Source organism: Micromys minutus, assembly GCF_963924665.1.
Source record: "Micromys minutus genome assembly, chromosome: 28".
Taxonomy (NCBI): Eukaryota; Metazoa; Chordata; class Mammalia; order Rodentia; family Muridae; genus Micromys; species Micromys minutus.
In genome coordinates, this window is record NC_137963.1 from 40,267,973 (window position 1) to 40,283,362 (window position 15,390).

The 15,390-nt window shown below is 48.4% G+C and overlaps 1 protein-coding gene across 1 annotated transcript; it reads left to right on the forward strand.

Moving 5' to 3' along the window:
* Window positions 1-1,361: 1,361 nt before the first annotated feature.
* Window positions 1,362-8,719, forward strand: MYORG (myogenesis regulating glycosidase). The gene is made up of 2 exons (XM_080939965.1): window positions 1,362-1,489; window positions 4,562-8,719. The coding sequence occupies exon 2, from the start codon at window positions 4,620-4,622 to the stop codon at window positions 6,768-6,770; it is 2,151 nt and encodes a 716-aa protein (XP_080796091.1). The 5' UTR covers window positions 1,362-1,489; window positions 4,562-4,619; the 3' UTR covers window positions 6,771-8,719.
* The last annotated feature ends 6,671 nt before the right edge of the window (window positions 8,720-15,390 follow it).

Sequence of the window (15,390 nt, forward strand, 5' to 3'; positions counted from 1 at the left end):
GTTTGCTGCACTCCCCCAAGTCTAAGAGATATCATTTTGTAAGGATTCATGATCAAGAAATTTCATATTGTAACAGAAAGATCTGTTCCATCCTGCAGGGGGGCAGGGGTGGGTATCCTAGAATCTCTAGGGGGGTTAGTATTTTCCATATTCTTGCACCTGCTGTTTCTAGGGGAAAGAGAATGGCATGGTAGTCATTTCTAACGAAAGGTTGTCACTAAAAGAAGGAGCTACACATTATACTTGGGTCAGGGAGTAGGCATTGCACAATATGGAGCAGAAACTGGAACACTGCTAGTTTGGTCCTGACTGCTGAGAACTGACAATTTGGAACATAGGCTCTTTGGGTCTACAGGCTTCCTCTGAGGAGCTCTTGACTGGAATACTACCAGTAGGAAATGGAATCACAGGTCATCCCAGAATCGTGGTAGCTGTTTTTATACTTATAAGTGACGTGGAGATGAGAGGCAAGCTTGTGGGAGGCTGCACTCTCTCCCGTCCTGTGGGTTCCGGGAATCGAACTTGAGTCAGTAAGCTTGCTGGCAAGCACCTTTACCTGCTTACCATCTCTCCTGCCCTGTATTAGTTCTTTAAAAATACAGCTCCCCAAACCTCGAGGGGATGGAATCCTAAAGGCTCCTGCCTTAGTCACTGTTGTAGTGCATGGTGAAGAGACACCGTGGCCATGGCAACTCTTCTATCTTACAGTTCCAGAGGTTAGTCCGTTATGGCATAGCATAGCAGCAGGAAGGTATGGTGGAAAAGAAGCTGAGAGTTCTACCTTCTCATCTATAGGCAGATAAGTCTGGGCCTGTAGGCTTTTGAATCTTCAAAGTCCACCCCCAGTGTCATACTTCCTCCAACAAGGCCACGCCCACTCGAACAAGCCGGTGCCTCCTAACCCTTGTAATCCTTTCAAATAGTACCATGCTTAGGCCCTAAGCATTCAAATATATGAGCCTGTGGGAGCCATTCTTACTCAAACCATCACAGGTACCTCTTTCCCCTAACCTTGCTGTGCTCTCATACACATAGCAAGCCTATCCTGGTGTTGCAATAACCCTAACATTCAGCAAGAACCCCAACATTCAGAAATTCCTTCCTTCAGAACTACATCTCCCATAAGGCCTGGGGATGAGCCAGGCTACCAATAGTCTGGCAAGGGCGGTGCCTGAGGCGGGAGGTGGAACCAATCTAGAGGCGGGGCCCAAAGGGCAGATCTAGGGCGGTGAGAAGTTCGTGAAAGACACGCAGAGCGTCCAGAGGCTGTGGGGGAGGGGCTGGGCGCCAGGGGTGGGGCTGGAGTCCCAGCCCTGAAACCACATTGGACGGCTGGGCGGGGCCAAGTAACCGGAGGGCGGGGCGCAGGAGGGGCTCCACGGTGCCCAGGCAGGCGGCCACCGCGGGGCTGTGGCTGATCAACTCCTGCTAGCCTGAAGAGAGGATCAGCTGGAAGACCCTTCCCTCCTCCCTTGTGGCGGTCACTGAGGTAGGTGAGCCAGTGGGAGGCCTTTGGGTCCCAGTGAGGGGTGGTGAGTTTCCTAAAGAGTACAGTTCCTGAACTTAGTTGGTGGAGCGACCCTGGACACCTGAACCCCTCCCTCAGGCCAGAGCGTCCCAGCGGGTTCCTTGACCTTCCTCTGCCCCTTTGGACCGAGTGGGATATGGCGCCACCGGTGAGTGTGAAGTATTCCAGGCTGTGTTAGTGCAGTCACTGATCCTTGTGGATCTTGTCCTCTGAGCAGGGGAGGGAGATGGGCAGGATCAAATTGCCTTTGACATTTCCACTCCCAACTGTGTCTGACAAAGGCCTCTGCCTCAAGTTCTCAGAGGAGCTGAGCTGGGCCCGCCCTTAAACTGTAGGCTTGGGATTTGCAACCAAGACTGAGGTTGAGTGTGGAGTGACCAGGAAGAGTTTTCTTGGGCTGAGCCTATACAGATCCACTCAACAGATTCCAAATGCTAGTCTTAGCCTGTGTTGGCCAGGTGGCAGACTCAACAGATTACAGGGGTCTTGAACGCCTCTAAGACTGGATCCACCAGGTTCCTCCCCCTCAGCTACAATACCAGATGCCATTAAATTGCCCCTTTCCCACCCCTAAAATCCGTCCTGATCTGCCTGAGGCAAGCTGGAGCTGCCACAGCCTTTGAAAAGACAGACCTCACCCGTCCACACCCATCTCTCCTTACGGAAGGTGGAGGCAGGATGTTTGGATCCCAGTGGATGAAATCTGAGGAGCTGCTGTCCATCTGTAAAGTGGACACTGATAACAACAGCTCACGGTGTTGCTGGTATTGGATGCTTTGGAAAAACACGGTGAGACCCAAAAAAGTGGGTACTTAGGTATGTGGGCTCCTGTCATTCATCAAAAAAATCTAATGGGGTTTATCTGAGTTTTGAAGAGGTTTTAGAGGTCATCATGGTGAGTTTTTCAGGCTCCCAGTGGTCTGATAAGGCCAATTTAATATGTAAGTATTGGGACTTAGGGAGTCTTTCCTATTCAGCCTCAAACCCTCTCCTCTTAACCCCTTATGTCCAGAATGTAGCCTTGGTTGTGTTGAATGAACAGAAGTGTACAGTAAGTCCATTTGGGTTCCACTTAGCTTTGAGAGTATCAGTAAAGGACAGTGCTACCTAAAAGGGGCTGGGGGATCTCTAGCTTGTGTAGTCAGAGAGGAGGTAGAGGCTGTTCCAGACTAGGCTTGGGGAATGATTTGAGAAATTAGGGAGCTGGGGATGGGGATGAGGAAGGAATGAGAATGATGCTGGATATTATCTTCTAGGGTCAGAATTCTCATCTGTACCTGACATTCTTTTTTTAACTATTTTATATGCATTAGTGTTTTGCCTGCATATATGCCTATGTGAGGGTTGTCAGATTCCCCTGAAGCTGGAGTTACAGTTGTGAGCTGCCACGTGGGTACTGGGATTGAACCTGGGTCCATCTGGAAGAGCAGTCAGTGATCTTAATCACTGAGCCCCCCCTGACATTCTTTTTTGAAAATTTATTTTTATTTTATGTGTATGAGTATTTTGCCTGAGTGTATGTGCACCATGTGTGTGCGTGCAGAAGCCAGAAAACAGCATTGGATCATCTGAGACTGGAGTTACAGTTTGTGAGAAGCCACGTGGCACTGGGGTTCGAACCCCAGGTCCTCTGGAAGTTAAGTACTCTTAACTGTTGAGCCATCTCTGCAGCTCCTGTACCTAGCATTCTTGACAGATGCTGCGTGGGAAAGAAGGAAGGGCATGAAGAGCATGTGTAATCGATCACCTTGGAAGTCACTGGAGACAGACACACACATCTGGGAATTGACTAATTACCATCTGACAGCTCCGCCCCCTGGGGGGTAGCTAGGCAACCCACTGATTGGCAGCACGTCTGCCTGTGTGTGCACCTGGCAGGTGCTGTTTCTTTGTTGGACTCTGCCCTGAGGGTTGAAACAGAGTTTTTGACCTTTTCGGCAGGTTGAGACAAATCTGCCCCCGGGGTCTGAGTTTTCCTGCAGATGTATTTCAATGTTTAGCTTACCCTGTGTGGACATTTATATATATGATGGGCATCTGTTGCCCGAAAAACTAGTAGGCAAAGGGGAGGTTATCAGACTAGATGGGTAAAATCTCCTGAAGCAGGAGACTTGAGGATTTAGGTTAGGGAGAATAGAGCTTGGTAGTCTCAGGACTAGAAATGGAATCAGAAAAGTAGCTGAGCTCAGATGTGGTGGTGCATGTGTATGCGTGAAGTCCCAGCTCTAGAGGTTAGAGCAGGAGGATCACAAATTATGAGCCACTTTTTTGGGCTGCATAGAAAAGAAGCTGAAACCATATCATGCCTTGAGCTTTGATTGCAAAGGTTATAGCCTCTCCCGTGGGAGCAGAGAAGAAGGATGGGCAGAGAAATGGACTTAGACTGATGACTTAGAGCAAGGTACAGTTTGAGCACTAAGAGGGGCAGATCAGAAAAGCAAGGTCCTTCACCAAGATCCTGACCCAGCTGGAATGTTGGACCCCAGTCCTACCTTCTGACAAACAGGTCTCTGTGACTGAATGTGGCTTTGGGTGTCGTCTTTAATTTTCATATATCCATCTGGCTGGACTCAAGATCAAATTCCATGACTAAGCTGTCCCCTTTCCTCTGTCCATGCCTCTCTAGAGGCAGGGGAGCCAGCCTATCGACTGCACTATTAAAGGTCTCAAGGAACTGGCTGGACCATTCGTCCTTAGAAGAGTAAGCCTTTCTTTAGACTGGACTTCCTCAGTCCTTCTCCAGGGCTGGCTGCTTATGCTGTGATCCTGGACACTGCCTAGCTTCTCTGCTTTTGTGTTTCCACTGAGAAAGGGCAGAAGCAAGCTCTTTCATTCACATGGTTCTCTCCATTCACAGAGTTCTCACCAATTTGGCAAGCAGTGGGGCCTGAGAGAAATGCGGGTAAGACACCAGCTGTCCTGGACAACAGTTCTGCCTTTGCCATTTGTAAAGCTCTGGGCCCCTCTATCAGGCTGCAGAAATGGAGATACTATGGAACAAAAAATTCAGTTTCCTTTCTCTCCCCTTTGCAGACTTCAGCAGGACAGATTCGGATGGGCCTGGTGTGGTAGTTCCTTTAGCTAGGAACTGATGCCCCAGAACTTTCAGGAGAAGAGCCAGGCCTACCCCCGACATCGATCTGGTAGCCACGCAGGCCTTAAAAGTCTCAAAGTTATCCCAGGAGCAACCATGTACACTTTCCTTCCTGACAAATTTTCACCTGCCAAACCCAAGCCCAGTAAAGAGCTGAGGCCTCTGCTGTGCTCTACAGTACTAGGACTGCTGCTGGTGCTGGCCGCGGTTGTGGCCTGGTTCTACTACAGCGCCTCCTTACGCAAAGCTGAACGCCTGCGTGCAGAGCTGCTGGACCTGAACCGTGGCGGCTTCTCCATCCGTAACCAGAAGGGTGAGCAAGTCTTCCGAATGGCCTTCCGTTCGGGTGCGCTGGACCTTGACTCCTGCAGCCGGGACGGTTCGGTGCTTGGCTGCTCCCGAACGGCCGATGGGCGCCCGTTGCACTTCTTTATCCAGACTGTACGACCCAAGGACACTGTAATGTGCTACCGCGTGCGCTGGGAGGAAGCTGCACCAGGCCGTGCTGTGGAGCACGCGATGTTTCTGGGAGATGCTACAGCGCACTGGTATGGTGGCGCAGAAATGAGGACGCAACACTGGCCCATTCGCCTAGAGGGCCAGCAAGAGCCGCAGCCATTTGTCACGAGTGACGTCTATTCTTCTGATGCCGCATTCGGGGGCATCCTTGAGCGCTACTGGCTTTCTTCACGGGCGGCCGCCATCAAAGTCAATGATTCAGTGCCCTTCCACCTGGGCTGGAACAGCACCGAGCGTTCGATGAGACTGCAGGCACGCTACCACGACACATCTTTCAAGCCACCAGCCGGCCGGACTGCAGCGCCAGAGCTCAGCTACCGCGTGTGCGTGGGCTCAGATGTCACCTCCATTCACAAGTACATGGTTCGACGTTACTTCAACAAGCCATCCAGGGTACCAGCATCAGAGGCCTTCCGAGACCCCATTTGGTCCACGTGGGCACTGTATGGGCGCGCTGTGGACCAGGACAAGGTGCTGCAATTCGCCCAGCAGATCCGCCAGCACCGTTTCAACAGCAGCCACCTGGAAATCGATGACATGTACACACCCGCCTATGGCGACTTTGATTTCGACGAGGGCAAGTTCCCCAACGCAAGTGTCATGTTCCACCGTCTGCGAGATGCTGGTTTCCACGTCACACTTTGGGTACATCCGTTTGTCAACTATAACTCGTCGAGCTTCGGCGAAGGTGTGGAGCGCGAGCTGTTTGTGCGCGAGCCCACAGGCCGGCTGCCCGCGCTGGTGCGCTGGTGGAACGGCATTGGCGCGGTGCTGGACTTCACGCACCCAGGGGCCCGAGAATGGTTCCAGGGACACCTCGGGCGCCTGCGCTCGCGCTACAACGTGACCTCCTTTAAGTTTGACGCGGGTGAAGTCAGCTACCTGCCCAGGGACTTCAGCACCTACAGGCCGCTGTCTGACCCTAGTGTGTGGAGCAGGCGGTACACCGAGATGGCACTGCCCTTTTTCTCACTAGCCGAGGTCCGCGTGGGGTACCAGTCACAGAACATCTCTTGCTTCTTCCGTCTAGTGGACCGCGACTCGGTATGGGGCTATGACCTGGGGCTGCGCTCTCTCATCCCTGCGGTGCTCACCGTCAGTATGCTGGGCTATCCGTTCATCTTGCCCGATATGATAGGTGGCAACGCGGTGCCGGAGCGCACAGCCGGCCGCCAAGATGGGCCGGGGCCAGAGCGCGAGCTCTACGTGCGCTGGCTGGAGGTGGCCGCCTTCATGCCTGCCATGCAGTTTTCAATCCCTCCTTGTCAGTACGACGCAGAAGTGGTAGCCATCGCACACAAATTCGCTGCTCTGCGCGCATCCCTCGTGGCGCCACTGCTGCTAGAGCTTGCTGGTGAGGTCACCGATACAGGCGACCCCATCGTGCGCCCCCTGTGGTGGATCGCACCTGGGGATGAAACGGCTCACCGCATTGACTCACAGTTCCTCATTGGGGATACCCTGTTGGTGGCACCGGTGCTGGAGCCTGGTAAGCAAGAGCGCGATGTCTACCTGCCTGCCGGCAAATGGCGGAGCTACAAGGGTGAGCTTTTTGACAAGACGCCAGTGCTGCTCACGGATTACCCTGTCGACCTGGATGAGGTCGCCTATTTCACCTGGGCTTCCTGACCCAGCTCAGAATCTAGGAATCCCAGCCGTAATCCCAGCCTTCACACAGACTTTTAATCCTCTACCATATTCGAATGGTGAAATCTCAAGAAGACCCCACCTCTATACCATCTAGGAAACAGGCACTGACTTTAAAGTGCTCCTGCCAACAGCTGTAGGTGAGACCTGGACGTGGAGGTACCGAAACAACCCCTGCACCAGCGCACAATCCTAAGAGCCCCGTCTCCTTGCCCGTTCACTCCAGTCTGCAGAAAGCCTCGCCCCTGGGTTGGAGGCCAGAGAACCGAGAGGACAAAGATCTGTTCTTTGTGTTACACAGGGTCTGGTTTCAAAAGCACAGAGAGAAACCTCTCCTCCCCCTGGTCTTTGTAGCTATATCTTTGTCCTCTGAAATGAGGAACTAATCCTCTTTAAAAGTTCCCAAATAGTTTTCTACCATATTTAGAAAGTGTACTTTTGGTCGGGCAGTGGTGGCATATGCCTTTAATACCAGCACTCAGGAGGGAGAGGCACATCGATTTCCGAGATCAAGGCCAACCTGGTCTACAGAGCGAGTCCCAGAACAGCCAGGGCTACGAAAAGAAACAAGGAAGGAAGGAAAGGAGGGAGGGAGGGAGGAAGAAGAGAAAGTGTATCTTCTAGATGACAGCAGCTAGGCTGTGAGCTCCCAGCACACACCTGAACAGTGATTGACCTGGTCTCACTCCATCTGGGGAAGAAAAGATACAGATGTTTGGTTTGGCCAGCTGACAAGGAAGCAAAAGGTCTCTTCTCAGTCCATAGGAGAGTTGGGCTCAGCCTGAACTAATTGTCTCTGTGAAAAAGACTCCTAACATTGTGTTAACATATTTGCATATACACTGGTCTCTACTTCAGACCCAGACCTGGGCCAGATGTGCCTAGTGGACAGACTTGCAGGGCCATACAGGCCAGCCAGACTCATTGCCTTAATTCAAGAACCGGTGTCTATGAGTATGTACACATACTGTCAGAGAGAGAGAGAGAGAGAGAGAGAGAGAGAGAGAGACAGAGACAGAGACAGAGACAGAGAGAGGTGCCTACCATGGGTCTCTGAATCTACAAAAACACTGGAATATTCCTGAGGCTAGATAAGCCTAGAGAGAGGATACAGCGGCAGACTCAGGGCTTTGGTTGTTGATCTAGGCCCCTCTCAGGTAGATTCCTTAGGATAATGCCAAACCCAGTTGAAGAGTTCAAAACTGGAGAGCTGGACTGAGGAACTGACTCGGGGAAGGCAAGCCTGACAACCTGAGTTCAACCTAACTGCTGTTGTAAAAGACAACTGTAGGACATGAACAGCCCTTTAAGATTACCCAGCTGCCTCGCTGCACACATGCTCTGAGTGTAGCCTAAACGGGAATTCATGTTCTTATTCTGGCAGAGATGTGCTTGGCACATGAATGGCACTGCACACTGATACCTGCCAGCAAACGTACAGGGTAAGGACTTTCGTGTCAGTAGTTCTCTTGTTCTAAGATCAACTCCAGCTATGGTGAGATGAGTTTTTCCTGATTTGCCAGAGAAGAAGGTGGAGAACAGAGTAGAGCTCAGCTTCCCTCTCGGAGCCTGTGCCTGAATCATTCATCTTATCTGGGTGAAAGGTCCTGTGAGAGCTTCTGGGCTCTCCTGGATGCCTATCTCCAGTGCCAATTCTTTTTGGTTTCTTTTTCTTGGCAATGCTGAAGCTAGAACCCAGGGCCCTAAGTGTCCTAAGCAAGCCTTCTTCCAGTGAGCTATATCCCCAGTCTTCATTTGTCAACCAGCTGGGTGACCTTGAATAAGCTGCTGCTAACCCCATTGAGCCTTAGTTCTTTTCTATGTCTGAGTGATGTAATGCCTACCTCTAAGGTCACTTTAATAAGAAGCACAGACATGTGGAAAGTGCCTGACACAAAGTAGGTGCTCAATAAAAGATAGCTGTTGTGGTAGTGCTTGTTGTTTCTTGCTTAAAAACAAGGTTCTTAGGAGTTTAAGAAGATCTATTTATACATGAATGTTTGCCTGCATGTATGTATGTACGCACTACATGCATGCCTGGTACTTATGGAGGTGGGAAAGGGGCATCAGATCCCCTGGAACTAGCGTTATGAATGGTTGTGAGCCACCATGTAGATGCTGGGAACTGGACCCAGGTTCTCTGTAAAAGCAAAAAATGTTCTTAAGTGCTGAGCCATCTCTCCAGATTCTTCTGGTCTTGTTCTGTCCTCTGTCCCTACCGGTACCTCTTTTGCAGTCTGAACTTGTTTCTCTCTCCCTATACATAGGATCTGGGAAGCTTAGCATTGCTCCAGTAGACCTCCAGCAGCCTTGAAACCACAGCTCACTGGTCTGCATGTAGGCTCTTGTGTGTGACATACAGCGATCAGGAATAAGAATCTGAATGGCCACTGAAGGGGGGTTAGGGATAGGGTTTGAATGGATTGAGCTTTAGACAAGGGTTTTCATGGAGAATTTTGGCCACCATCACCTGACTTATGAGCAGAGTATCTCTGACTATTATTGTTCTGGATCCAAAGCAAGCATTCTTCTGGTTTTCCTCACCAAGCAATCAGGACCCGTCTCCTTCCCCAAACCCAGGCTGGGTACTAGTCTCTCCAATCCTTTGGCCACTGTTAAACAGACACACATGGTGCTTTTGCTGAAAGCATTGACTTGTTACTTGGCCCTCCAGGTGCCTAATGGGTTAACCTAAAAACCAGAACAAAAGCTTGGTATGATGCCTCCAGTTTGCACTGAGTCATTACAGTCTGGTGGATTCCAGCAACAACAGAGCCCCTGGATAAACATCTGTGACAAGGATCAAAAACTACCCCTACCCACCGGCAGCTGAACAAAGCCTGCCAAACCAATCCTGAGTTAATGATCAACCAGACCACAGTTTGACCAAGGCAGATTAGTACATGCTTCTAGCTCCAGCTTCTGTCTCCAGTCCTGTGTAAGCTGGGAGCTCCTGTGAATGTCTCTAATGCCAGGGCTGACAGCATCATCCCCCTTCTCTTCCTGGTACAGTTCTGATGATTAAAGTTCCTTTCCTGTTTTTAACCTCTCTGTTTTGGAGTCCGATTTGTTAGTATTCCTGGATGCTCACCTCTACTCTAAGACTCCAGAGACAGTCTCCATACAAGACCTCATCAGCCACATTCCACTGTTAGGATCCGAGAATCTCAGAAGCATGACCCCTGCACTCAAATGTCTGATCTTGTCCAACCCACCCAGCAGTCAAGGAGAACTGTTCAAGGTTCAGTCATGTCCCTTGTGGAGTGGGGATCCAGGCTTTGGTGTTGAACCTTCTAAGATTTGCTCCTTCTCGTGTCTCTGCTTTGCCCAGACACTCGGGTACATCTAAATATGTTTTGAAGAACATTTGAAGAAACACTGACTTCTGTTCAAGGGACAATGGTACAACTATCCCTTGCCAGGGAGACTTCTGTTCAGACTTAGCCTTGAAGGAAAATGCAGTGGCAGCTGGGTGGTTGCCTTTCCTTCGATTGTTTCTGCTGACAACCCCTTCAGGGTACACCCCAACTCCGAAGGCACAGCCTGGATTTTTAATCTTTTTTTTTCAAGGTTTATTTATTATATATATATATAAATACACTGCCGCTGTCTTCAGACACACCAGAAGAGGGCATCAGATCCCATTATAGGTTGTGAGCCACCATGTGGTTGCTGGGATTGAACTCAGGACCTCTGGAAGAGCAGTCAGCGCTTTTAACCGCTAAGCCATCTCTCCAACCCCTGGTTTTTTAATCTTAAAGTTAACCATTTACTTCAGCAAGCCCAAGGACCTTTCCAGCAGCTTGATAAGAGGGGAGCGATTCAGCTTTAGGTGGCAAGGCCTGAGCTTGCTCTAAGTGGCACTGGAGGGAATATGGGAAAGACTCAGAAGGCAGCCTGGGTATTCCCAGTCTAGAGGTCAGGGACTCTGGTTTTGGACAGCTTTTCCTTCCCAACTGGCTTCCCACTTCAGATTACACAATCATGAGTAGGAGAGGGTTAGGGAGTAGTCTGAGTTCTGCCTGCCTACCTATTCCATGGTCTCCTCAAGGAGGCAGTGTAAGACCCAAATTGAGCCTTATCTATTTGAGGCTCCCGTAAATGAGAAGAGAGATTGGGGATCGATGCAAAAGCAAGAGGTTTATTAGTCCAGTGCACTGGGGTGGCCTACATCCCGAGGAGAGGCAACCCCGAGCCCGAGCCCTCTGTCAGTACAGTTTTTATACACTTAGTAATGGGTGGGCTACAGTGATGGTGACTAGGCATGCAAGCATTGGTGGGTTTAGTCGACTTTAAAATCAATTGACTGCTGCCAACGTGGGTTGCATCTCAGGACCTATTCCCTCCATTCCAGGGCTGCCCAGATAAGACACTTCTCCCTGGGAAGGAGTACTGCTTGGTGCCTGCTTGAGTCATATATCAACATTCTTTCCCTACATTCTAGGGGCTGCCCAGATAAGGTTGAAGTACTCTTTTCTGGAGGGTGCAGGACCAAAAAAGCCTTCAGTGAGAGAGGGGAGCTGTAAGACCCTTAGTGTGGGACTGTAAAAGCCCTTAGGGTCCTTCAGCAACAGGAGGAAGCTGGCACCACACTCCAACCCCTTAGAGAACTTGTCAGGCTAAGATGACTGAAGAGTCCAGTCTTTATGGCATAAGGACTGTACCATAGGTTCCAGCCCTGCACAGGAATTTCGAACTTCATTACCTTAGGTCTTCAACAAACAAATGGCTTCTGTGCAGACATAAGTCATTGTTTTCAGGGTCAAGAGGACATTTCGATTTCCTAGAGCCTCTGTGCCCCAGAAAAGGAAAGTTTTGGTCTCCCCATAGGGTTAAGTCTGTCAGCTGCCTCTTCACCCTACGAGGACTAGGTAGCAGGGAGGAAATGGATGATTCCAGAAGGTGCTCCTTTGGGTACTTTCAGGAAATAGGATGGATGGTTACTGGAGAAAGCTTCCAGGAGTTGATGCTCTGGACTTTGGAAGGCCCCCAGTTGAAGAAGATAGTGAAGCTTTCCTGTTTCTCTGCCCTTTGATGGGTAAAAACACATCTGCAATCCAGGAAGTAAACCACCCTTCTCCACCACCTTGGCATTTACCCAGTCACCTAGCAAGTGTCTGACTGCAGGCCAAAAGAAAAGGTGTGTCATTCCATGAATGTTCTTAGTGCCCGAGATATGGAAAGAGATGGTGGTCAGTTTCTAAACTTCTTCGTCCTTATGGATTAGGTCCAGTCTGCTTTGTGTTGAGGGGATTCAGTCCATTCCACTTAGGATCAACACTCCCTCTTTCCTTGCCTGGGCCTGTGATTAGCTTTTCAATCCTGCTATGTTTAAACTCGGCTTTTAGACACTTTGTTCAGTTGTGCCCTAAGCCTGACCACTCATGGGTTCTGCCTGGATCCTGCTTTTCCCAAGCCTGTTTTGGAAACCAGAACAGAACTCTCTGGCTCCTGTGCAGTTGTGAGGCTTAGAGTGCCTACCTCAGACATTATTTTATCAAATAATGCTTTTTCTGTGTACGTTTTTTAGAAAACCCAAAGGCAAAACTCAACTTATTTTCTATTAAAATTGTTATTCAAAGTTTTTGAGATAGAGTCTCATGTGGCCCAGGCAAGCCTCAGATTCACTATATAACTGAGAATGACCTTGAATTAACTCCTCTGCTGACTCCACCTCCACCACCACCACATTTGCTTTTTTTTTTTATCCCATTCTGTGTGTGTGTGTGTGTGTGTGTGTGTGTGTGTGTGTGTGTGTATTGGGTTTTGCCTGTATGTGCACCTGTGTATCAGGTGAGTGCTACTGCTTTTAGAGGTCTGAAGGTCAGTTCCCCGGAACTGGAGTGTCAGATGCTTGTGAGCCACCATGTGATCTCTACAAGCTGACCTCAAACACAACTCTCCTGCTTCAGCTTCCCAAGTGCTGATATTAGAGGCACTATAGAGATTCTATGCCTGGCTTAAAATATTTTTTAAAGGAATTAGCAAAAGGAATGTAAAGCTGTACATTGGAAACTATACACAGTGCTGAAAGACTTTAAAGATAACCTAGATAGAAGTAAAGACCTGGTCATAAATTTTTAATATTTACCACTGTGAAGATGGCAATACTGAATTAACATACAGATTCAGTATAGTACCTACCAAAATTCCTGCCAAATTATTTGTGGAAATCAAGTTGATCTAAAATTCATAGGAATCCTGGTGTGGTAGCATTTACCTTTAATCAACCCCAGCACTTGAGAAGTAGAGGCAGGTAGATCTCTGTGAGTTTGAGGCCATGCTGGTAAGTTCTAGGTCAGCCAGAACTATAAAAAAAAAGACCCTATATCAAAAGTAAATAAATAAGTAAATAGATAAAATTCATAGGGAAATCTAAGGGACCCAGAATAGCCAAGGTGATCTTGAAAAAGAACAAAGTTTGAGGACTCATAGTTTACAATTTTTGTACTAACTACAAAATATAATAAAGGTAATGTGATACTAGCATCAAGACAGATGTGTATTGCAGGACGTGGTGACACAGTTCTTTAATTCCCAGCACTTGGGAGGCAGAGGCAGGTGGATATCTGGTTTACCTGATGAGTTCGAGGACAGCCAGAGCTACATAGCAAGACCCTGTCTTGAAAAAGAACAAACAAACAAACAAACAAGAAGACATATAATACAGTAAGGATAAGCTGTCATCTCACTGGGTAAAGTATGTGTATCCTCTGCACACATACATCTGGAACTAGGCAATCACTAGAAACCACATAAAAGTGGAGACCAGAACTGAGTCTACTAAGTTGTCCTCTGACATCCACATGTACACAGTGGTACATGTGCAACTCCCCTCCCACCCTCAATACCCCCACACACATGAGAAAATTTTTATTGAAAATGAAGGGCTAGGGTGATGACTCCATGACTGAGGGCAGCAGCTGCTCTTCCAGAAGACCTGGGTTCAGTTCCCAGTAGCCATATGATGGCTCACAAGCATCTGACACTCCAGATCCCGGGGACTGACTTCTAAAGGCAGTAACCACTCTCCTGGTGCACAGGTGCGCATACAAGCAAAACCCAATACACATTTCAGTGGGATAAATCCAGTGTAATGGGGTTGAGAATCCAGAAGTAAACCCCCACATTAAACTATATTTCAAACATATTTTGTTTGTGTGTGGCACTGGGGCTCTTATATGCTGATGGAACATTCTAGCACTGAACTACATGCACTACACGTCCAGCTCAGGAATCTTCTTTCTTTTTTCAAAGAATATTTTAGGTGGAGAGGGGCTGTCTGGAGAGATAGCTCAGCAGTTCGAGTTTGCTGCTCTTCCAAAGGATAGGGGTTTGGTTCCCAGCACCCATGTCAGATGGCTTATAACTTACCACTTGTGGGCTGGAGAGATGGCTCAGTAGTTGAGAACATTGACTGCTCCTCAAGAGATCCTGAGTTCAAATCCCAGCAACCCACGGTGGCTCTCAACCATCTGTAATGGAATCTGATGCCCTCTTCTGGTGTGTCTGAAGACAGTGTACTCATACTCATATATGTATGATAAATCAAAAAATGTAAGAAGCCCAAAATCAAAACAAAAACAAGCAAAACAAGCCTTTTACTAACAGGCACAATAAATATAAATAAAATGTTTTAAAAGCTATGATTTTTTTTACAAAGGTAATATTGTTTTGGAACACTTGGAAAATTCATAAAATGAGAAATAAAAGGACAATTATCGCTCCTTCTTTCCTTGCCCAGAAACATTTTTCCCGAAACTTATCTTCTAAATTGCCAGATAAACTTATGAACTGACAGGGATCTGCCTGCACCTGCCTCGAGTGCTGGGATTAAAGGAGAACTTGCCAAATATAGTATATGTGTGGCTAGCACTGTGGCAATGGAGCTTTATCCCCATCCCTGTGTCGACTATGTTAAGAGAATGAACAATAGCAACGAGGTGAGGTATATGTTAATCAGCCAGATTTAACCATTTCATAAGGGAACTCACTCTGTAGAACAGGCTGGCCCAGAACTCACAAAGATCCAACTGTCTCCCCCAGCCCCACTCCTGACCCCTGCCACTCCCCCTGGCATTCAAAAGATCAGAGTCAAGCAACGATGTCCAGGTGGACCTCCAACTCTTAAGCTAAAGTGACCTTCTTGCCTCACTTCTTCTGATGAGCTGGATCTATAATCTGCCACTTCCCGATATTTCTCAAGAGAAAATTTCAAACATACTGATGTATATATACCTACATCAGCACCCCAAGTCAACAGTTAAAGTGGTGTGTGTGTGTGTGTGTGTGTGTTAATCTTCTTTGTCTACTTGACTGGGTTGGAATCACCTAAGAAACACAGCTCTGGATTTATTTCTGAAGGCATTTTTAGAGAGGTTTAAACTCTGGGAAGACCTACCCTGAATGTTGGCAGCAGCATTCCATGGGCTAGAGTCCCATAGGATTAAAGAAGAGCACCAGGGTAATCTGATTTCAGAAACGGCCATGTTGACTATTCTCCCCGCCTTGTGTTTGTTCCAAGAGTTGCAGTACACAAGGAAAATGAAGCTGGAGAGTCTGAGACTTATAAAGATCACATATCAAAATAGTAACAGCAGAT

What these genes read in the sequence shown, in the direction of transcription:
- MYORG (XM_080939965.1), top strand. Translation starts at nt 4,620, where the DNA reads ATGCCCCAGAACTTTCAGGAGAAGAGCCAGGCCTACCCCCGACATCGA.